Source organism: Culex quinquefasciatus, chromosome 1 (assembly GCF_015732765.1).
Source record: "Culex quinquefasciatus strain JHB chromosome 1, VPISU_Cqui_1.0_pri_paternal, whole genome shotgun sequence".
Classification (NCBI taxonomy): domain Eukaryota; kingdom Metazoa; phylum Arthropoda; class Insecta; order Diptera; family Culicidae; genus Culex; species Culex quinquefasciatus.
Window position 1 is genome coordinate 87805748 of NC_051861.1, and position 25092 is coordinate 87830839.

The 25092-nt window shown below is 36.5% G+C and overlaps 1 protein-coding gene across 1 annotated transcript; it reads right to left on the reverse strand.

The window, feature by feature from the left end:
* Positions 1-20280: 20280 nt before the first annotated feature.
* On the reverse strand, positions 20281-23463 carry LOC6050265 (keratin, type I cytoskeletal 10). The gene is made up of 2 exons (XM_038249160.1): positions 23025-23463; positions 20281-20993 (listed from the first exon to the last, which is right to left on the reverse strand). The coding sequence occupies exons 1-2, from the start codon at positions 23311-23313 to the stop codon at positions 20371-20373; spliced, it is 912 nt and encodes a 303-aa protein (XP_038105088.1). The 5' UTR covers positions 23314-23463; the 3' UTR covers positions 20281-20370.
* Between the last annotated feature and the right edge of the window lie 1629 nt (positions 23464-25092).

Here is a 25092-nt window from a genome sequence, read left to right on the forward strand (position 1 = left end):
CGCGAGCAAATTTCAAATCTCCTCGCAGCAATACACGCACAATACACGACAAAAATGCGAAACAAAAGGCACACAAAAAGAAATCACTTTTCACTCCGAATATTTTTTACGACCACGCGCTCCCTTTGTCAATTGTGCACTGATGACGGTAATTTTCTCTTCGCAGCACACAATACACGACAAAAATGCGAAACAAAAGGCACACACAAAAAAAACACTTATCACTCCGAATATTTTTACGACCACGCGCTCCCTTTGTCAATTATGCACTGATGACGCTGCATTTTCAGAGGGCAATCTTCTCTTCGCAGCACACAATACACGACAAACATGCGAAACAAAAGGCAAACACAGAAAAAAAACACTTTTCACTCCGAATATTTTTTATGACCACGCGCTCCCTTTGTCAATTATGCACTCCCTTTTTACTAAAAAAAAAAAAAAATCACCAAAAATCAGGATCAACTCGTTTTGTACCCTTGGACAAAGTTGTAGGAAATTAAATTTCTTACACACTTGGACAATTTAGGGCAAGTCCCACGCCTGGCAGAAAAATACTGAAACGATGCTTTCCATTTTTGCGATTTTCCCCATACAAACTTCAAAAATTTGGTTCAAAATATACACAGATACTTATTTTTGCCAAAGGAATCGAATCAGAGGGTATCCCTGATGTCGATTTTTTTTATCTCTCGCCTTATTGTTGAGGCAACCCCGGGATTCAAGCTGACGACCTTTGGAGTGTGAGTCCAACTGCCTACCAGCTACTGCACTGAGACAGGACCCAGGGAGACGACTCTTACATCTGAACCTCTGAGTTAGATTGGGGCCAACATTTACTTCCCCGTCCGACGGTAGGCGTGATCAGACAAATCTCGTCTCGAAAAAAGCCACCGAGGCCATCTGGGATCGAACCCAGGCTGACTGAGTGAGAGGCAACCACGCTTAACCCTGCACCACGGTTTCCAACATTGTCATCTAATAAGCCCTCATTTTTTTACTCTCGAAATCTACTGGTTCAAATTTCAATGTATTTTTTTTGTGGAATTATTTATTTATTCTTTTTAATGAAAATAATTCCGTAATTCAAAAATTTTGCCCAACATATAAAAATGTCTAAAATTAACCCTTTAAAAATCATTGAAAATTGAACCAATAGTTTCCGAGACATCGCGCCTTGAAAAATAAAAACTTATTTAAAAACTCTGAGAAAAACTCATTTTCCAAAAAAAGGTCAGTATTTAAATTACGAAAATTATGATACCCAAAAAAGTATATGTCATAGCCTAAATTTTTAAGTGTCCGCAGATTTAGTAAAAAAAAGGCAAAATCCTCTTAAGCAATATTCGCAATTTTTTGATATTTTATGGAAACTATTATAAGGAATCAGAGAAAAATATTTTTTGAATATTAGCTCTTTGGTCCCAAGACCATCAAATCATTATCAAATTACCATGGGACCTTTTCAAATATTGAGCTAAATTTTTGGACCCCTACATATTTTTCCTTAAAAGCCCAAATAATAACCATTCTTTTAAATCGTAGTGCTCTTAAATTGGTTCAGACGTTCCAGGGTTGTGATTTTTCGAGCCGAATCGGAGCACGTTTTATCTGAGTCATTCCTGATTGACGTAGAATCGCTGTATACAAATTTTTGAATATTATTCAAATGCCCATTTTATATGACCAGCCCGAACCTTGTATGGAAAAATTAGTGATACAAAATGGCATCTGTTGACATAGGATGGGCAAATTTCATTTAAAATAAAAAAACGAATAATAGATTTGTGAAAACTTAAAGAATTTCTCTATTAGGTTTCAATATCTTGACAGTGCAATGTTGACACTCTTTATATGAATTGTAGATCCTATCAGATCGTGATATCTTGACTTGTAACCAGAATTTCAATCAGAGGCCGTTTCTTTACTCATGAATTCACACATTTTTTGAATTATAACACGGGCAACCAAATTCAACCGAATTTCGAGAATGACCTTTCAATCAAATCCAAAATATTGACGATCTGGCAACCCTGTCTCAAGTTTTGACCACTTAAGTGATATTTAGGAACATTTTTGAGCCTAAAAAAGATGGAATTTGTGCCCAAATCAACCACATAAGTGGATTAAATAAGTTTTTTTTTCTCAAATCGTCAAAAAGCGACAGACGACAAGAAGAGCACGATCATGTCGAGTTTGCAAGTGTTCTGTTCTAAAAATCTCGACGAGGCCTCGCCCGGCCCCGGTGACCTAATTGAGATTAACGTCAGCAGCGCAAAAGGGTTCCTCCCTCTAAAATTACTCTGCACTTGTACTCCCTCCAGGTAATCATGACAAAATCCACGACAGGCGACACTGATAGCCATTGTCATGCACTGGGCCCAAGGAGGAGGAGGAGGAGAAAAAATTATCTCCATTACAGGTCTGCCCCAAGGGGTCACGACGACACCGTCCTCGCTGTGAACCGACTGATCTGCCAGCCCCAAAAACGGCGGCTTATCCATGGCCTTTAATTTTTTTTGTTGATGTTGCTTTCGCTGAGCTTTTCTTGCTTCCCCCTGAGGGGAGGGATCTCCGTAAAATGAACCCAACTGTCCGGTATAATTATTTAAACTTTTATACAACACTTTTTTTCTGACATTTTTTTTTGTGGACCAAGTTGGACGAACAAGACGGTGGCCCAAATTAGGGTTAGTGGTTTTATATTCGACTGCAGGTCAAAATTAATGCCACATAAATTTATTTGTTTACAAATCATACAAAAAATCAATTGTTAACTGACTTTTATTATTAAAAATTTCATTCCATTAAATGTTTAAGAATCCCCTCGAAAAATTTCACCCTTTCGGTGCATCCCTTTCGGCGTTCCATAGAGTTGCGCCCCCTTGGCAGGTTTGTGGGGACAGTTTTACCATTTAGACCAAGAGGGTATCTCTTTACACTTTTTCCCGCGCTGGCATCATGCTACAAATTATGGCAAAACGAGCAGAAAAAGCAGCAATCGGAATTCACCCCGAACATTATGCAAGATTTGCCGAACGGAGACGAAAGCACGACCCGGAGGATTCCACAAGTAGCGTCGTTTTAACCTTTACCCTTAAGTATCGTCACGTACCATTTATTAGTACCGCGATTAAATGCAGCGACAGGCCACCATAAAGGGTGGAGAGCATGACGAGCGAATCGTAAAGGGGTTTTAACTCTATTTTTTTTGTGGGAAAAAGTTCAATTATATTATAGTGTTGACTAGAAATGCGAAGAATGTGCAAAATTGTTATTCGATATTGAAAAAAATCAATTGTGCATTCTTTCTGTTACCGATACGACTCCTATTTCAATCAGGAAGCCATTTAATTTGGTTTGCTTTCTATTTTTGAAAGGGACAGTTAATTGACCAAATAATGGAGTACCACTGTTTTAGGACTGTTATCACGAAAAGCCCCCACGTTGCAATCATTATGGAAATGAACGGTCAAAAAAAACGTAAATTGAGGGGCTAAAATAACTTCAAACCACGTTCCACTGACCGACGGAAGCCTTTCCGATTGTTGTTGTTTCAATTTGCATCGCTGACAATGTACCGTGAAATTGATTGGAACCCAAACAGCTCGAAATAATTTAAATTGTTAAACAGCTGGCGGAAAGGCGTCAACACCGGATGACGAACTTTTGGCGATGGTAATCCTTTCTTTTTTCTGAGTTGTTTGCCACGATAAAAAATGTTCAAATTTTTCAATTCTTACGAATACAAATGTGGCAAAACTGACAATACACTTTTTTTTTGCAACACAATGTATTAGTTTGAGTATAATTATCGGAGCTACTGAACCGTTTCCCCGCTGCTGAACGAAGTTTTGATGTCAAGATGGATTCTCAGAATTTAAATATATTAACGCCAATGGTGGTTTGGTTGCGCGCGTTTTGAGTACACTGTAACCAACAACTTAACATTTCAATAGAAAGCCAACAGTGAGTTGTTTCGAATTCAATCAATTTTGTTTAATTAGACGGAAATTTAAATTGGCTGTTAACTCTGTAATTCTAAAGTGTTTGAAAATTGAAACTTTTTCACTGAAACTCAATTATCTATCAATTATGGCCGGAGTGTCGAAATTGCATTTTCTCATTGACAAAAATTTTTGTGGTGAATTTCATTGCAAGCCGCACGCATTTGTTTCACTCGCAACCCTGAGAACTAAGAAACCAAAAACACCGTGATTCTAAGACTCATAATTTCCGTCATTCAATGACAAAACAAAACCTTATAGAAACAGGGAAAAAACTGAATTAAAGAATAAATAGCATAGTTTTGAAAAACAATTTTCAATGTTTTTATCCCTCGATTTTGTCCGAGGTCATAGTGGGGGCGGGGCAACGAAATTGTATAGAACAGCAATTTTAATGGTCAAAATGAGTGTGAGGATTATTTAATGGCTTGACTGCTTGTAAAAAATCATGCAACTTTGAAAAAATATATAAACTTTCTAATTTTTAAATCTTTCAAATCGTCCCAAATGAAAGAAAATATTATTAGTATTTTTGTTGAGAAGGATTTGTTTAAATCAAAGTGTTTGGATGGTGAAAATCTATGCTCCACAACCATAAAATTGCTTTTAAATTTGTCTCAGTGACCATAAAGTTAAAATAAAATTAACCAAAAATTCAACTTGTGAATAAATGAATAATCATTGAATTTACCTTAAAAATCTAATTTCTAGCGCCTTTAACTTGAAACATTATTTTATAACTTGAAAATTTGATATGAAGTTTTTCTTAATGGTTTTTCATGGTTTTATGATATGATTTTAGTTATATGGTATTCAGCCTAATAAATCAATTAGATTATAATAATTTTGAGTATTTAAAAGTGGTTGAAATTCATCGATATTTTTTCATATATAAGCCTCTTACGCCCTTGGTAGCTCACGTGTTTCATAAATTTATAACTTCAATCTGTAATTTATCGAATACTTAGAAACAAATTCTTCTCACACAAACCTTATTAAAAAAAATTAATTATATCAGTTCAATTTCCATCCAACATGTGCGAGGTAAAAAAAAAGTCGAACAAATCGTAATGTTGATCTTGGCCGGAAGATGTAAATATCTTGTTTTCAAATGATATTACAAAAAAAAAACATTAAAAAAGGTTGTCAAAAATAAAATAGATTATATTCATTCCATAACAGCGTAAGTTTTGTTGTCCAACATATAAGCAAACAATATTCCTAGTGGTTAATGCTTCAGAAATAAATATTATCTGAATTAAACCTTGACATGAAATTTACAGACAAGCTGATTAGTCAATATGAACAGTAGATGGAAATAAATAAAATCAAATCAGGTTCTCCAATTATTATTTTTGTATAATTTCAAAACATTGCACTATGGGGTATTTCCATATAAGCGAGCGGCCAAAAATATTTTTTTGCTTTTTTAGGACTTTTTTGTGTAGTTTGTACTTAGTATAATGAAAACAAATGAATTTTGATATTTTTCAAAAAAAAAGTTTAATTTTCGATTTTTCATATATTTGAGGCCACATGCATTAAAGTGGTGAATTTTAATATTCGTGCTCTGTCTATTTGATGCACGGAATGGCGGTTTATGCTATGTTAAAGTTTCTGATTTACGTTCAATCTCCCTCCCCTTTTCTTGAGTTAAAATCCACCTCTCTTTGAAGACCCCCTCCCCCTCCCTCAATTAAAATTTGATTTTTGCGGTGTTTTAGAATTTTAGACGGTTTATTTTATGGAACATTGTATGGATTCTCGTCCACGTTTTTGGTTGATCCACTTGCAAAATTCACGTTTTCCACGATAAATTCTTCTAAATCAAAATCACTATGTAACCGATTGTCGTTAGATTACTTAAAATATGAACTTCTTCTATGGGCTTTTGTATACAGTCGACTCGCTGGCTGTCGATCTTCTCGATATCAATATTGCTCCATGTACCGATGAATTCTTCAGTCCCTTCAAACTGCATACTTCGATTGTCTTTATTCCTCGATATTTTCTCTTGCTTGAAGGATCTCTTCCTCGACGGTCCCTTGGATTCTATTTGCTTTAAACATCTATTCCGGTTGTCAATAATTTCACTTTCTCATGGCTTGCATAGACATTTTTCTTTGAAAAACGAAGCTTTGAAGGGTGTTTGACATTTCTTTGTATTTGTTTGCTGAGCGTTGCCATGATTCTCTCCCATAGCTGGTTAGCAAGAAAAAACAAATTTCAATCGAGTCTTCATTTTGCATCGTTCTGTAAACTGATGCTTCTCTTCCTCGACGGTCCCTTGGATATTGACAACCAGAGAATCGACTGTATTTCGTTTTGAAGCTACAGAACAGCATGCGTAGTTTTTTCTCTGTGGTTTTTCCCTGAGTTGATCATGTGATGGTTCTGCAATGTTGTAATTCTTACAAATATACTCGAAAGCAGTTCTCACGTTTTCAGAATAGTGCTTCGTTATATCGTACAGGGACACTACGGTATTATTATCCATACTTTCAAAGAACACAACAACGAACTGATACGAATATTCGACGAATCGTTTCTGTAAAATACTTAGAATAGGAATTTCTAATTTTATTAAACGTACCTAAGTACCAACAAAGTCATGAATATCAAATCAATTTCAAAACATACATAGCAGGTACGTCATTTCTGCCTCCGCAGGTAAATAATGTGATTTTAACCAAGCGTATACGCGAAATCATTAATTTCCTTGCATGAATCAAAATGTTCAAAATGGCATAACTCAAAAGTGCACATAAGTGCACTTTGAAATTTGGAGACAAGTTAGGACATGGTTCAAATTTTAAGCTGCAAAATTTTCAGATCGCACAAATGCACACAAAAAAGTACTCCATTAACAAAGTTGAAAAAAACTAAATTTTGAAAAAAAATCCATCTTTTTTTATTTTTATTATTTTTTTGCCTGTAAAAGTGTGTTTTGTAAAATATTATTGAAAAGTTGAATCAATTACCTTTCTGAATATATATAATGATGCAGGAAAAAATACATAAACAGCTACACAGTACAACTATGAAAAATAATAATTTTTTTGTCAAAAAACATGTTTTTTCTTACCATTTTCGCCTTTGAAGGTCTGCAATTCAGTGAATTTTGAACCTACAACTTTCAAACTCCGGATTTTTCTTAGTTAGAATGTTTATTTTCGAAAAAAAAAATACCAAAAAAATAATTAGAGTATGTCGGTTTTTCGATTTATGGCCGCCTGAAACCCCATAGTGCATTGGTGCCAAAAAGGTAGGAAAATTTATATTTCTCGGGTGAGTTTTCAAAAAGTCGTAAGAGGCACCGTGACCTCCGACGCTAATTTTCATTTTTCTTCAAATTGAAACAATATTTCATTTGTTTTTAGTTAAGGGCACTTGAAGGACGTGTAAATGAACAATCTCAAGCATTTTTGAAATTGGTTTATCGTAAGTAGGTAGAATACCGATGCAAAATGGGCTTTGTTTACCAATGACTCATACGGCTTTTTGAAAACTCAACCGAGAGTTCTGCTTGTATTTCGGGAATTCCCGGGAAATTTACAAATTTCCCGGGTAACGGGAAATATTTTTTTCCGGGAAATCCCGGGAATTCCCGGGAAATTTTTTCCCGGGACGGGAAATTGGACGCTCTAATCAAAGTGGAACCAATTTACTATTCGCCAAAAGTAAAGACTCTTTGTATTGTTATCGTTTGTTTTTTTTTTTTTCAAGAATGAAAAATTTGTGGCCTTTGAGGACATGAAGTTAAAATCAAGAAATCTTGAGGAAGTTGTAGGCAAAATCGTCATTTTTTTTATTTTAAAATTAATTTTTTTTTCGGAAAGTTCAGCAAATTTTGCATTCCTTTTGAAAGCATGTTGTGCCCAAATTATAAATATAAAAAAAACTCTGATCCCACCGTCTTTGTTGACTGAATACTCAATTAAAAATATGTTTATTCATTGGTTTGTGTACGTTTAAGTTAACGCAAGAGTCCCTTTGCCACCGAATTTCTATCTCTCCACGGTTTTGAACAACAAATCACTAAAAAACTTGTTTCAGTCAAAATCTTGAAAAATTAAAAGAGTCATGTCTGGAAAGCACTTTGTGATACTTTTTGCTTAGATATAATGAAAGTTTGGCTTGACATAAGCTTTGAAAAATATCTGCAACTGTCTTATAAGACTATTTAATTTTTCCCATTGAATTGTTACACAAACAATTTTCATCAATTTTTCGTCAATTTCAGTAAATATTCATTTTTTCAACTGAAATCATTAAGCCAAAATAAATGCCAGAAACTGTTGCAAGCACCATACAAGAACACATGTTTTGATTAATTAATTAATCCTACATCGACAACCTAAATATAGATAGGGCTAGTGATAGTTTGTTTAAGAAATGTCAAGTACACTCAACCTCCGGTGCGTTTGGTAGTGAGTGTGAACTCTGTGTAAAAGGGGTGTCAAACTAAAAAGTGACCCCGTTCGTTTGACAACAGTTGGTGTCAAACCATCGGGGTTTGAGTGTAAATTTGAGCCTGTTGTCATGGCTTCTCGTCCGTGGTTTAACCCTGTAATGCCCATTTTTTTCGAAATTTTCTATTTTTCTCGTGTTCAGAGATCATTTTGTTCTACTAAAAACTTTACTTCTTTTTTATGTTTTTCTTATTTCATTTTTAGTTCTTCAATATGCATTTATCTTGTTTAGTTTATGTTTGTTTACGGTAGTATTAGGCCTATTCTACCACCTCCTATCATTACATTTTTCCTATCGAATTTTTTCATGTTTTTACAGTTACTTTTTCAATTTTGTGCTTGTTTTCCACAATTTCTGTTATAAAATGGCATCATTATCATTTAAATTGTAAAAAAAAATGCTTAGAGACATAGTATGGGACACTTGATAATTACTGCATACTTCTATTCACTTAAAATATAGCAAATGTTAGTGAAAAAAAAAAAATCTTTTTTCCAATGCATTTTAATGATCATAAATTGGATGAAAATTAGATTTTTGGCGATTTTTTTTAAAGTTCGAATATTATAATTGAAATATAAAAATTGAAACAAATTTGGTATTTGCTAAATGATCTCAAATATAGTCTAATCCAAAATTCCGATAATTTGAACGTTAATCACCTCCAAAATCACCACCAAAAAAGTAATCACCGATTATTATCCTCTATAATTACAATTTTCAGCAAACCACCCTTGGTGGTGTGGACCATGTGATGGAATGTAATTATCCGGCGGTCATTTTAAATGAACTGCAAACACTTTAGTTTACCTCACATTTTCAAACTACAGGGGCTCAATTTACTCCGCTGAGGGGGCAATTGTAAATTTGAACGTGTGCCTCTCACGAGAGGTGGAAATTCCAACCGAAAAATTACCCCCCAATTTTCAGCGCGTTGTATGTGTGTGTGTACTTCTCACTTTTCGATCGATCATCAGCCAAAGCTCGGGTTTTGAGTATAGGTTTGGTTCAAAATAGACAAATTTAGTAGAATATTATATTTTTAGGCTAACTAGAATTAAATTTCAAAGCCTTTTTTTCTTTAAATTACGCAATCTTATTCTAGTTCAAAATTGTTTTAAAAAATCTAACTCAAACGAAAGTATTTTTTTCTCTTAGTGTTCCACCCCCACACACCCGCGGGTGTTAAATGTAACTGTATGATTAGTGCAGTATTAAAGCTCTTTTCGTCTCGTTTCGCCACTTTCATCACGAGCCACCGCTGCTGGTGGCTTCTTCCGCGGGAAAATGTTGTGTTGTTGTGTGGGGCCGTACATAAAAGACGTTGCAAATGCTTTAAAAAATATGGTCATTCTGAAAAATTGAATTTTAAATACTTTTTCTGACATTTCATTCTTATTTAATTGAAAAAAAATGCAACGTAACGTCATTTTTGGACATTCTCTCCACTGACATCATCTCTTGAGCTGCAGATGCCGCAGAAGAGTGTTTCACATGTTGGCTTTTCCGCGCGCGCGAGTTTCCTGCTAGTTTTGACGGCTAGAGTTGTTTGAGTAGGAGGAGGAGGAGGAGTACGGGGGTGTTGGTAGATCAAATCGCGCCACGGATGGTGCATCTTCTGCCGACTGGCATGGGAGAGAAAAACTGCGATGACGACGGGATGCAACACCATCTCCACCAACACCATAACAGTTTATTGTTTAATGTTTCTTCCCGCAAAAAAAGTGAAGGGTTGAAAAATCACCGTAGTAATTGAATTTTCCAGTACTCTGGGTAAAGGAGAAAGAGGGGAAAAGTTGTCTGTTTAAAACAGACTTCTTACTTCTTACTTCTTACTTCTTACTTCTTACTTCTTACTTCTTACTTCTTACTTCTTACTTCTTACTTCTTATTTCTTACTTCTTACTTCTTACTTCTTACTTCTTACTTCTTACTTCTTACTTCTTACTTCTTACTTCTTACTTCTTACTTCTTACTTCTTACTTCTTACTTCTTACTTCTTACTTCTTACTTCTTACTTCTTACTTCTTACTTCTTACTTCTTACTTCTTACTTCTACTTCTTACTTCTTACTTCTTACTTCTTACTTCTTACTTCTTACTTCTTACTTCTTACTTCTTACTTCTTACTTCTTACTTCTTACTTTTTACTTCTTACTTCTTACTTCTTACTTCTTACTTCTTACTTCTTACTTCTTACTTCTTACTTCTTACTTCTTACTTCTTACTTCTTCTTACTTCTTACTTCTTACTTCTTACTTCTTACTTCTACTTCTTACTATCACTTCTTACTTCTTACTTCTTACTTCTTACTTCTTACTTCTTACTTCTTACTTCTTACTTCTTACTTCTTACTTCTTACTTCTTACTTCTTACTTCTTACTTCTTACTTCTTACTTCTTACTTCTTACTTCCTTATTTACTTATTTCCTTATCTACTTATTTCCTTATTTCCTCATAAAAAACACGTAGTTTATGCATGAGCCCATAAAAATTTCAAAAACGAGGCGTGCAAAACTAAACACAGAGCTTATGGGATTTTGGCAAAATGGGAGATATTGGCTAATCCTATGAAATATCATGCAAACATCGAAAAACTATAGAGCAATTTTCTACCAAAACCGGAAAAGAATTTTATTTGTATTTTTTTTTTATTTTGCTCAAAATTTGTGGGGGCCTTCCCTATGACCAAAGAAGCTATTTTGTGTCATTGGTTCACCCATACAAGTCCACATACAATTTTGGCTGCTGTAACTTTTGAGTGAATTTTCTGATCAATAGGTACACGGAAAATTTTTTAGCAGATTTTTTAATAAACTTTTTTTTCACATAAATTCAATTTCCCAAAATACGTATTTTTTGATTTTCGAGATTTTTTGATTTGTTTTTGGGGGCAAAACCCGCAACTTTTGAGCCATAGAGTTTCTCTATGGTCAAAAAATCTGGAAACATCGTAATTTCATGCAAAAACAAATTTGACGTAATTTTTGAATGCAAAATTTGATTTTCAATCGAAAAGTACTTCACAGATTTTTTGATAAAGGGCTCTGTTTTCAAGATATAGCCACTGAAAGTTTGATTTTAGCGAAATGTTTGCAGTTTTTCGATTTTTAAAAATAGTGACCATGAATGACCATTTCTTATTTTTTCTTTTGAAAAGTTCAGAAAATTAGCTATAAATTTTTTTAAGAGACATTGAAGATTGGACCTCTGGTTGCTGAGATACAGCGGCTTAAAGAAATAGAAACAGGAAAATTGAAGTTTTTTAAGTCTCACCCAAACAACCCACTATTTTCTAATGTCAATATCTCCGCAACTTATGGTACGATTTTCAATGTAAAAACATAAAACATTCGTGTAATTTTCCGATCTTTCTAAAAAAAAAATTTGAAAAAAAAAAATTAAATCAAGATTAGCATTTTAAATGGGCGTTATATGCAATGATTGGCCACATTCTCAAATCAACGTATTTTAGGAATGCATTAATTTTGAAGTTTTGTTTATTTTTCGATAATACGTAGTAACATTAAATTTACGAGTATTTCATGTCATTCAAATCTGTGAAAAAAATTCGATAATTTGATACCCATATTGTAAAAAATGAATTTTTGCGGTTTTTTCGAAAGCACGTAGTTTTGTGAAAATTTGGAGTATTTTCATGAAATGTTGTACATTTGAATGAAAGATCAAATTTTGATCATTTAATACCCACATTATGGAAAACTGAAATTTCGAGTATTTTTCAATAATACGTAGTTTTGTGAAATTTTTTAGTATTTTCAACTTTCGAAATGTTTGAAAAATCCCGATCGTTTGATACCTTTATGGTAATGAACTAAATGTTTAGTATTTCTTTTCGAAAACACGTTACGTAGTTTTGTGAAATTTTTTGAATCTTCAAAAAAATATTGCTTTCGAAATGTATGAAAAATTCCGAGCAATAATTTGAGTATTTTTTCGAGATTTAATGCATTTTCAAAATACAGGAAAAATACGTATTTTTGTAAAAAAAAAAATCATGTTATTATAAGGGCAATCGATAGCTGACGTCATAATGATTCCAAAACATTATAATTTTTTGATGTTTGCATAATTTTTCATACGATTAAGCGATTATTTGATTTTGAACCTTACTGCATCATTACCATAAAATTGACGAAATTACATATGAGCGGACTAGCTTTGAGCGGCAGTGTAGGGGACCATCCATAAACCACGTGGACACTTTAGGGGAGAGGGGGGGGGGCGTGGTTTATGGATGGTCCCTAGCAAGACTAACAATTTACAAAGCATTTTTTTCTCATCGTCAAGTATTCTGATGAGAACATTTTTAACGTTTGAAGTTGCAGCATTTAGCACGAATTAAACACCCATTTACGGCTTCCATCAACAGGAAACTCTTCCCAATTCCAAGTGTAACACCAGATACTGCAAATAGTTCACACATTCTCCGAACATCAAACGACAACAACTTTCATTGGATCAGTAGAGCGTTAAGAGCGAATCCACGAACAGGGCATACCCCTTTGTATGGGACCTCGTTTGGACCTCACCAATCTGCCTGAAATTTTCAGAGGTTGTTTGTACATATAAAACTAGCATCTGGCCAAAATATGAGCACTCTAGGTCAACGGGAAGTGGGGCAAATCGGGACACAAAGTTTAAAGATTTAAAAATGTCAAAAATCTTAAAAAGGCTATAACTTTGGCAAAATTCAATTAAATTTCAAAATTCAAAATGCATCTGAAAGGGCTTAAAAAATGCAACAAAATGCAGGGTAGAGCATCCCAATTGGTTGAATCTAAAGGGAGTTATTGGCATTTTAGTGGAAAAATAGCATAATTTTCAAACTCAAATAAAAAAGTGTTCCATCCAGATATCAACTCGGTTCGACCTGCAGCTTGTAGGGGACATCTGGGACTACCATCTGAGACTGAGACCGCTTTGGGTAAGGCAGTTTAACATATCAAATAGACACTTTTACTTTTAGTGAAGTTTTTGGTTGTAAATTTTGCTCAGGAGACCCCTTAGATCCCATTTTCTGGTGATAATTTTATCATATTCGTGTTCCTGAGACAATTTCACAATAGAAACATACATAAAAATGTTTATTTTGATCCATTTTAACCCTTTAAAAATAAAGTTAAAAAAATTATGAGGCTGCTTTTTTCTGGTGTCATCTAGTATCCTTGGAAACGAGCTTGATTTTCAAAAAATGTGAATCGATGATTTTTTTTAACTTTTATTTTTTAAAGGATTAAAATGGATCAAAATAAACATTTTTATGTATGTTTCTGTTGTGAAATTGTCTCAGGAACACGAATATGATAAAATTATCACCAGAAAATGGGATCTAAGGGTCCCGAGCAAAAGTTACAACCAAAATTCACTAAAAGTAAAAGTGTTTATTTAATATGTTAAACTGCCTTACCCAAAGCGTTCGCAGTCCCGGATGGTAGTCCCAGATGTCCCCTACAAGCTGCAGGTCGAACCGAGTTGATATCTGGATGGAACACTTTTTTATTTGAGTTTGAAAATTATGCTATTTTTTCACTAAAATGCCAATAACTCCCTTTAGATTTAACCAATCGGGATGCTCTACCCTGCATTTTGTTGCATTTTTTGAGCCCTTTCAGATGCATTTTGAAATTTAATTGAATTTTGCCAAAGTTATAGTCTTTTTAGATTTTTGACGTTTTTAAACCTTTAAACTTTGTGTCCCGATTTGCCCCACTTCCCGTTGACCTAGAGTGCTCATATTTTGGCCAGATGCTAGTTTTATATGTACAAACAACCCCTGAAAATTTCAGGCAGATTGGTAAGGTCGATGCGAGATGGGTATGCTTTGCTCGTGGACTCGCTCTTAATTTCTTTTGGGCAAATTGCAATTCTTGATTCCAGGACCAAAGCAAATGTTCACCTCTTCTCCCACACATGACATGATCCAGGAAAGTGCAACCGTGTCGATTTTGAAGAAGACCCTGTTGCTGGGACAAGCATGCAACGTTCATTAATCAATGGTTTGAAACCGAAATGTGTTTTAACTAGCAACTTTTCGAACTTGGCAATATTTTCCAGGTATTCAAGACGGTAGAGATTTGAGATCCACTTCTGAACGTCAAAAAGGCTTCCACAGTTGCGGAAAAGCTCGACCGATCACGACCGGAAAAAGCGTGGGGGTTGCACTCCACAGCTATACTTGCCCTCCCGCGGGGGATGTCGAGGTCGCATCTCGTCACGCGAACCAGTCGTTTTTTTTTGTTTTGTTTTGCTTAAGGTTGAAGATGAAAGTGGTTTGCTACAGGCTATGGCAGACAGACCGACAGACAGTGGAAGATATTTCTGGAGCGATTACGTGGCGAGCTCGTCATAACGTCACGTAACCTGCCGACTTAAGCTGTTTGTGCATTATGGGATTATCTTGAAACCTTTTTTTGCAATGAACGTAGGACTTAATTTTTGAAAAGATAACTCAATTAAGGAAAAATCTGAATTCCCTATCTACAATCACAATTTTAAATGAAACTGACGGGTTATTTTTAAAAAGTTAATTCAATTTAATTAACTTTAATGTACATTTAAATGAAACTTAAATGCCAATCGTGTTCCCTTTTAAAGAACAAAAGTTCAATGGGGAGAGCGATTGATATTATGGCGGTGTAATATTATTGTACAACTGAAATAAAATAAATAAATAAAATAAAATTTAAGAAACAGAGCATTTTTCATTTTAGAAAAATGCCCTTAATAAACTTTTTGCAAGCAGTTTATTGTTTATGTTTGTGTTTGTCATCAATTTATGTGAAAATGCTATGGCCTACAAAAAACCAAAGTATTTCTTTCATTCCACTCCCACTTTACGGCTTCCGTCCGATCATTAAGCAGACAAACCAAAAGATCAGCAAACTTAATTGAGTCAATATTATTTAACAACAAAACTGACCGTGGCTCTGGCGCTGATTTGCACTTTTGATAACAACACTGACGAAAAAAGACAAAAATAAACGTCACCGCCAACAAGCACCCAAAATTGGACGGCACCGGATCTGTGGCGTAAAGAGGCTTTTTTTGTGAGCTTTAAAAAAAGTGAATAAAAATCACGCAGTGAAGAAACTCCCCCCTCCCACCGTTTAAAGACGTAATTAAGTTGGCGCAACGGCGAAATTAAACGGCCACGATGACGGTTTGAATGAAACTGGACGTTTTTTTTGCTGTTTTTATATTTTTATTTTGCTCAGTCTGTTTGGCATCTGCCGAGAGGAGAAGAAAGTTTACGAAATCAGGCCGATCCACGGGAGCGCAAAGCTGATGGGTGAAGGTCGAATGGAACTTTAAGTACTCGTTCGAACAAAAAAAAAACACAGCTTTGTTATTGCAGTTTTGTTGATGCAATCGTTGCGTTTTTCGTACAAAGGCGAGTTAAAGACGTCATCTTGTTAACTAATCATTTTTGGAAGCCTTTGAACATTGCTTCTGAGCTTTGGTAACGTAATTCCAGCTTCTTTCTTCAGTTTTTTTTTCTTTGAAGACCTTGAAATATTTTTTTTAAGTTCTCAAAAATGCTCACCGCATTGCACAATTTTCGAATTGTAATTAATTTAAATTTTTGTTAATCAAGATTATATAAATGAGTAGTTATCTACGTTTTCGCTAACCGTCTTTTCTTTGTTTTTTTTTTGGTTTTGGATGAAACTTTTTTCTTGAATTTTTTATGTCAAAAGAAAAGATTTTACATCATAAGTTTTCCATACCAGTTTACTTACAATTTTGCTGGCCGGTTAGACAAAATGAACAATTGCATATGAGCAATTCTGTACAAAATCGGCAGATTTCGACCATTGTTATTTTTAGTATTTTTTTAATTGTCTCAAACTTTGTGGAAGCTTTGCCTATCACCAAAGAAGCCATTTTGTGTCATAAGTTTGTCTATATAATTTTCCAAACAAATTTGGCCGGCTGTCCATACAAAAATGATATATGGAAATTTAAAAATCTGTGTCTTTTGAAGGAATTTTTGATCGAATTGGTGTCTTCGGCAATGTGTATGGAGTATGGATAAGGACTACACTGAAAAAATGATACAGGATAAAACATATTTTGATGATTTTAAATTTCACTTGTTGTCACTAAAGCTTTACAAAAAAAAAATCAGAAATTTCCAGAACGGGCATAAAAATCTTTGACTGAGTTATGATTTTTTTAATCAATACTGATTTTTTGATTTTTTTCGTTGTGACGTTTTGTGTTGTTGCTCCGCGTTTTTTTTTTTCGTTTTTGTTTCTAATGAAATTTGTAAGTGTTTGTGAAATTGTTTGAAAAACTATGCAACGAAAACAACTTCAAAAATGGAAGTATTTCAAGCAATTCGACGTGAAGCTCACTCCGGTGGAGCTGGTTGGCTGCGGAAGCTGAAATCAGTCCAACGGCGACGACGGCAGTCGTGACTGCTGCGGCCTCATCCGGCAGCGCAGAAGATGCCAAGGAAGCGGGGGTTTTCATCGGAGTTGGATTATCCCATCATTTGGTGAGAGCGTTCTAGTTTTGTCCTTGTTATACTGTTTTTCAAATTTCATTATATTAACCAACCAATGCCCACTGCTTCATTCGTCGGTGAAGTATCCCATCAATCCCTCTCCCCTTCCAAATCCGGATATCTTGGAGGTCGTCTAAGTTCTTAGGCATCTCTATAGGGTATCCAATCATCACATCCCTCCCCCACTTCCCCCGTTGATCGTGAGGAGTCGACCAGAAGGACAAATGAGTGGTAATGTGTCATTCGGAACATTCCTGACGCATTTATTTTCCTTATTGGCGCCAACCTGGCTATTGTGAGCTTTATGCTCGGCTAGAGTACGGTCAACCAAGCTAAGCTAAGCTATGCTAAGCTGAGCTAAGCTAATACTAATTTTTTTCAAAAAATCGAAATCTGGTTGATTTTTTTCAACTTCATTTTTTGATTTAAATGCGTAATATTGAATGTTCGGCCCTTTTGAAATGTTAGTCTTGATTGAAAAATTTTGTAAATATTTTTTTTTAAAAGATCGGCAAATTTCTCCGATACAAAAATGGTACGTAAATATTCGAAAATTTGTAACATTTCAAGGAATTTTTGGATTGATATTTATGGGTTAGATCGATAATTGATAGGTATGTATTGATGAGAGCAGAAAAAAGGTACACGTATTTTTTGTGATTTTGAATTAACTTTTTTTCACGAAAAAAAAATGTTTCTCAAAATCCGATTTTATTAATTTTTAGAAAAAAAAAATTATATTTTAGGAGACAAAACCCCGCATCTATTAGTCATTCAAAAGTACGGAACAAAATTTTGTCGGCTAGTTATGAATTATTCTTAAAATAGTGATTTTTGTAAAAAAAATTTACCTCGTTTTTTACGTAATTTTTTTTTAATTCAACCTCCACTTTTCAAAAGGGCGTAATATTGAATTTTTAGCCATTTTGAAATGTATGTCTGGATTCAAAAAATAAAAAAAATGTCATCCGAAAGAAAGAGAGAAGCACTCTAATTGGTGGAAAACTAACCAAGCTACATTGATCAAAATTTGCGCAAATGGTCAGTTTAGACCCTCAGACAGCCCTTCACTAAAATGCTAATAACTCATCAGGGTTAACTCGGATCGATTTGCGATTTTCGACAAAGTTGTTTCTCATAAATTTGTTTCATAAGAATCTCACACTTGACAATGATCCGACGTTGAATTTTTGGAATTTTTGCTTTTCCTAATATATTTTAGCGAATTTTCCCATTCAAACTTCAACAATAAAAGTAACCTTTAAATTGGCACAGTAACTTATTTTTTCCTAATGAATCAAGTCAGGGGGTATTCATTATGTCGATTTTTATTGTCACCCTAAGGCACACGGAAATAAAAATTATTTTTGTATAAAGCACAAACCAACACGATAGTGCTTTAATCTTTAAGCTTGAAGCTTTAATTTCATAAAATAATGCAAAATTTGGTTCCGAGACTTACTAAACATTTTTTTTTGTTTGCATATGACCTCTTGAAATTTTAATTTTTTGATACTTCAAACTATTTTTCCTTCAAATCTTATCTGACCACCATTCATTTGCGTCCAATAGAGCTTAAGGGACCATCCATCAACCACGTGGGGCATAGCGACTGGAGGGGGAGGGGGCTTTGGTAAGATTCCCATAAAAGTGTCCACGTGGTTTATGGACGGTCCATAAATAGGTGTGAAGTATTATTTTTTTGAAAAATGTGGTTTTTGCAAAAATCGACTGCAATGACAATTTTTTTTGATCACCCTAACACGGCGCAGGACTCTGATGGCCAAACAAATACAAATTACGGGTCTAATCATTTCGGCACCAATTTTGGGTCCGATCGAAAAACTTCTTTTCAAATCGTAGTGTTTTCGTGGGGAATTGCTGTATTAACATTCCAATGCCCAAGGCTCCAAAAAAGTTGGAACGGTAACTTTAACTCTCTGGTTCTCGGTCATAACTCACTCAATCAAGACGATTCTCAATTTGATCAAATCTGTGATTTTTGCAATCAAAGACAACATGTAAACAAATCAAAACTAAAGTTGGAACGATGTTTTTGGTCGCAGAAATTAAAGATTGGATCAAATTGAGTTCTAGGATCATCTAGACATCCTAACAAATCTTGAACGATTAAATAATGCCCGAGAACCAGCGAGTTGAAGTTACCGTTCCAACTTTTTTGGGAGGCTTGGGTGTCCGTGTGAGTTGGACAACGTAGCTAGTCGTTGGGCGATCCAGTGTTAAAGTTGAAAGAGTGGAGGAGCAGATTTCGATGTCGTCGTGCTATCTTGTCGCACCCGCCATTTCGACGTTCCGAGAAAAACGCGTTTTAATGTTTGACCTTGAATAAACAAAAACTAAAGCACGCAATGTAAGCAATAACAAACACGTTTTGTTTGGCTGACCATTCTTTGCATTGTCCCGAAGTTAAAGTTGGTTGCTGGAGTCCCGAGTTATAATTACAAATGTTTACGGTAGTCTAACTTGTACGTGCGTCAAACGCGTTCTGACCTAAAAACCCTTTGCCCTTTGTCGCACTTACATCAAATTTCAGGGAGTGACAAGATAGCACGACAAGATTGAAACTTCTTTCATATGAAAAATCGAATTTTGGGGATCTGTGAAGGTCAAGAGATGAGGCATTGTAAGCTGCACAAAATGGCGTTCTTAACTCAATTTGGCCCACGTACGACAAGTTATCACGACGGCGACGATTTGTTATTTAAGTTTCCATCCTGCTAGCAGAGAGTTAAACTTCTTTTTTAACTATGCAACATAAGAAAAAACACACTTCCAATCCAGATAGCAAAAAAAAAGGAAATAAAAAAGTAAAAGTTCATAATAACTTTAATAGTGTCCCACAGTCCAAGTCATGCAAACAAAAAAAGAAAGAAAGGTTTACGTCATCCACCTTATCTGATTGAGCGGTTTTTCTGGTATGTGATAATAAAAAGCTTAATAAAAAAGACCGTGCGTTTTTTTTTTTCTTAAAATTTGTCACCGTTTTAATTGCATTTTTTTTCTTTTCTAAAATAATAAAACAAGATTACAATTAATATAACACTATTAAAAAGTACTTGCTACGTCCTAAGAAAATTTGTTCGTTTGTTTTCTCCGTTCACGTTCTCGTGCCGTGAAGGGAAAAAGCGCTATTTACAACAGAGGCCTCAAGCCGTTCCGGAAGTCCCGTGGCCACCGTGAGGTTTGATACCCACCGTCCACCGGACCGGAACGCCTTCGGCAGGGGTTTGTCCTTTTGTGCGGGTTTTTTTGTTTTGTTTTGATTTGTTCGACTAGCTACGTGGTCCGCGATTCGTTTTTATTGCCGGGGGTCTTGCTCGGTTGTTTGGTCCGACGCTTAGTACGGTCCGGACTTGCCGGGGGGTCCGTACTGGGCGGCCGGTCCCGTGGCTCCTCCGTGTCCTCCGCTGAGGTCACCACCGCCGAGTCCACCGTCATGGCCACCACCGATAGCAGAGCCGCCGCCAATGGCGCCCAGGTCACCTCCGAAGCTGGAACCTCCAGCAGACGCTCCAGCGTAACCACCGGATCCTCCGGACGATTCCTTCTGGGTCTTGTACTTGATGAAGTAGACCTCGGGCTTGCTGGGCTGAGTCGGGGCCGGGGTCGGGATGACGATGTCCTGCTGCTCGTCGGGCTTCTTAACCAGCACGTACACCAGCGTCTTCTCTTCGTTCTGGGGCAGAACCGGGATCTGGGGCGCTTGGTAGGCCGGAGCGGACGGCGCCTTGATGAAGATGATCTTGTAGTGCTTCTGGGCGGGGGCTACCGGGATCGGACGCTGGGGACGGATCTCCTCCGGCTCTGGTGGCGGCACGTGCACGTAGATGTGCTTCTGGATGATGGCATTCTGGGAACCGCCGCCGGACGAGAAGCCACCGCCGAAGCTGGCACCGCCGCCGCCGAAGCTGGCACTGCCACCGCCGAAGCTGGCACCGCCGGAGCTGAACGAGGACGAACCTGTGTGGCAAATTCGAATTTGGAGCGTGAATCAATTATGCTTCATAAGTTGCGTGCAATCTTGTCCTAAGTTGATTTTGGGACAATTTTTCATCTAAGGAGCCACATTTTTGCCTATAAAAGGGCAATTTTCATAAGTATTCAGAGTCTGTTGTCTTTTACTAAGCTAATCTCGGAGGATTTTCTTTTCGTAATTTATCGTTCTCTTGCCAAATCCATTTTTAGAATATCCAACAAATAAGAAAGAACTAAAGTTGAAAAGCATTCCAAATCATATCTAGGCTATTAGAAAAACGATATTGTGAACTCTGTATTTACAAAAAAATGACTTGAAATTGAACAAAAAAGCTGCTTTTAAGCACGTAAACCAAGTAAAACATTGTGTGTTTTGGTCAAGCAAATAAAACGTACATCACAGACAAATGGTTTGACAATGATTGTTGTAAAAAAATAGAAGTAATCAAGCTGCGTTTTTAAAAGGTTGAGTGTTTCATAAATTTAAAATTCTTTTATAAAATTTTATGTAATGTTACAAAATATGTAGCTCATTAACGTGCCACACCTACTTGACCAAACTGTAAGGCTTTCATAGGCGTTTATCCTTTTCACTCTTCCACGGCCTGATAGCCGTGTGGGCTAAGGCGCAGTCTTTTTTCGAGTGTACCGAGTTTGTATCCCACAGGGTTTTTTTTGTGTTATGAAACAAAAATTGTCCGCTAAAACATTGAAGTCATGTGAAATGCAATCTTGTGTTTTTCTGCTCTCGTGCACGAAATTTCGTAAAAAAAATATAAAGCCAATTCGGGATTATTGGGCGTAAATTGTAGGTAAAACGTCACAAGTCTAAAAATAATCTAAATAACACGAATTGAAAAAATGTTATTATTATTAATAGTGAAAATCAAAACAAAAATTGAAATTGTTCGGGAAATATTTTCGTTGCCGTGATTCGCCTCAGTTCACTTTTGTGGGTGTGAGAAGATCACCTGTTCATCTCTAATTTGTAGTATGAATAAAGAAGGTTCTAAAATATGGCAAACAAACTCGCATTTTTTGTGTTTGACAGTTTGTCAAACTGGCAAACAGAGCCAAATGAAGGCAGGTTGACGTTTCTGGAAACAAATGCAGGCAAACTGCCAAACTGTCGAAAAGTTTGTTTGTTTGTTTGTCATACGTCCTTAATTAAACCGAGTTTCACGACTGCTTGTTGTGGTTCTACCACAAACTGAAGTATATACGTTGTAAACAGAACTGTAAATTAATTTCCACGAGTGGGAATATGTTTGGCGAGGCTCATTGCTGTAGACCGCAAATGTTGAAAATATTGGTTTTATCGGCGATGATTTTCCGATGAAACGTTGTCGATGTTCGGTTACGCCGTGGTGAACTTGCCACTTGACAAAAATAATATTTGCTGGTTATTGTTTGTGGTTCGTGACCGCATGACATATTTAGAATTTTTGGTTAACCTTACTTTTGAAATCGGCTGCAGAATTTAGTTAATGAAATTGTACATTGTTACGGATTTTCAAACCAAAAGCGTCTTTTTGCAAATCCACAGATAAATAAATAAAATTTGCGAAATATTGAAATTTAACTCAATACGGAATCTTGCTCAAATTGCTGATTGTGTTTAAATTTGAGTGATTTTTAAAACAATTTGTCAACCATGATAAAAGTTTAGCAAATTTTCAGGATTTTGATTTTGGTTTGTTCCTTCAGTTTATCGAATGATATTCACTTATATTGATAAGTTTTGAGAATTTTTCCGCAGTTAACACATATTTGACTGGTTTCAAAAGTCCGAAATTTTCCAAGAATTTGTATCATCTATCACTTAGATTTTTTTCTTTTTCAAAACCTCCTAATTCCCGAACCTGTCACTATTCCCATTGCACAGATCTTCACCGAGTCATGTCTTCGTCAACCGTTTCATCAGTCCAGTTCAGTCCGTAACTTGCACACATTTCCCCCCCACAGTGTCCTTTTCCGCACATCTCACTACTTTTCCCACCACACACTATCACACACCTCCGAATCCGCTTCCACCGAACGACGAGAATCCGCTGCCTCCGCCGGAGCTGAACGATCCACCACCGCCACCACCTCCGTGTCCACCGGAGAATCCGCCGCCGGATCCTCCGTGGCCACCGCTAGAGTATCCACCGCCGCCGCCACCACCTCCGTGGCCACCGGACGAGTAGCCGCCGCCGCCACCGCCTCCGTGGGAACCTCCGGACGGGCGGTTGTACGAGTAGCCGGCTTCCGGCCGGGCAGCAGCCAGAGCCAAACAGCAGCTCAACAGGACGAACGCACGCATCTTGCTAGGGTTCGTTCTTCACGCGGACACTCTGATTGTAACGAACGGGGGGTGTAACTCAGAACTCGGAGCACAACTCTGGGCCGGTTGTGATGAGATGTTGTACCGGGGAATGCAAACAGATGACTGACGCTGACTCCGGCCGGGGTAATCCAATTTATACCTTCACTACCCCTAAAACTGCAACAGACTCCGCACGAAGTTCCCGTCGTTGCCGAAAACGGCGGCTCAAGAAGCAGCAGATCAACCCCCCAGCAACAGCAACAACAACAACTGTTTTGCAGAAGCTGCTGGAGAAAGAGAGTGAGAGTGATCGCAGGCAGAGAGGATCGGACCTGTTGGCGAAGGAGAAAAGAAGAGGTGGGAGAGCACGTGGCGCACGATCAAACAAAGCGATCAAGCGACGAACGTCGACGGGTAACGGTAATCGTTGTAAAAATTCGCCGGTCAACTCGCGCAACTCGGGGGTTTGCAAGTTGGGAGTTGAAGAGACAGTCACTAGAGAGGTGGCGATCGGGATCGTAAAAATTTGCAACAGCATGGGGACGCGTCCAGTTTGGGATGGGATGAGGGTGGCACACGGTACTGCAGATGGAGAAGTTTGGAGATGCAAGGTTGGGAGTGGACTTTGGTATAAACTAGCGACCACATAGGCTCTCTAGTATAAACTTATACGAGAGTTTTGTTGTTGTTGTTGTTTGAATGAGTGCAATGAGTAGTCTCTTGACGTCCTTGGTGTTTTTGAATTATTATTTTTTTGAATAAATACCCTACACACTTCAAATGTAATGGTCCACTCACGTGAGCAGGTTACACTCTTTGTTTACAAACTCACATTGGACCAATTACAATTATTTCTGTTTTAATAAAACTGCAATAATGGTAATTGAAAGACGCAATTGTTGATACCTTAATTTTAAAGTTATCGCAGTTTAAGTGTAAAAAATGATATCCGTTATTTCGCAGCGCGTCGAAACCCTAGTTTTTATTTTCAATAAATCGTTTCTCAGAATCCTCCCATTTTTGAGTATTTAACGTAAAATTTCCTGAGGAATCCGATTATCCGAATATTTTCAAAAACAGGCACCGTCAAAACGACACAAGTTTCATTCGACCTTTTCAAATTTTAGGCTGGATTTTTCGGCCCTCAAACTATTTTTAGTTGGAAGGCAAAATTTTTACTTGCAGTTTATATCGATTGATATAATACCGAGCTACCGTGGCCGTGAGGTTACGAGTTTCACCTTGTAATCGGAAGATGATGGGATCGATTCCTGTCTGGCTCGGCAAAGTCAGAATCCCTTAAAAGGTTAAATCTGCTTACTGCACGGAGAAAAAAGAGTTCCCAAAATTGTGAACAAGCGTTCATGAAAATGGGAACCTCGAACAAATTGTTCAAATTCCATGGTACGATTTTGAAAAACGTATCATGAAATTTGAACACTTTGTTCGTGGTTCCCATTTTCATGAAAAATGTGGTTTTTTGTGAAAATTTACGAAAAAGGATCAATGAGTAAATAATTTATGCAGAGTTTTCAAAATACTTTTCAATTTGACACTTTTGTCCATCCATTTCTATTGAAATTTGAAACCTTGAAACCCTGGCATATAATTTAAATTCTTATATTTTCTTATTTCATTCCGTCATTTTGTTCGGAAAAAATGCCAAATCTGCTCACATCTGGATTCAATTTCTACTGTAGTCTTGTCTTCTGTTGTGTGCTATCTTGTGACAACGACCATTTACTACTTTTCGAGAAAATTGATTTTTAAAGTTTG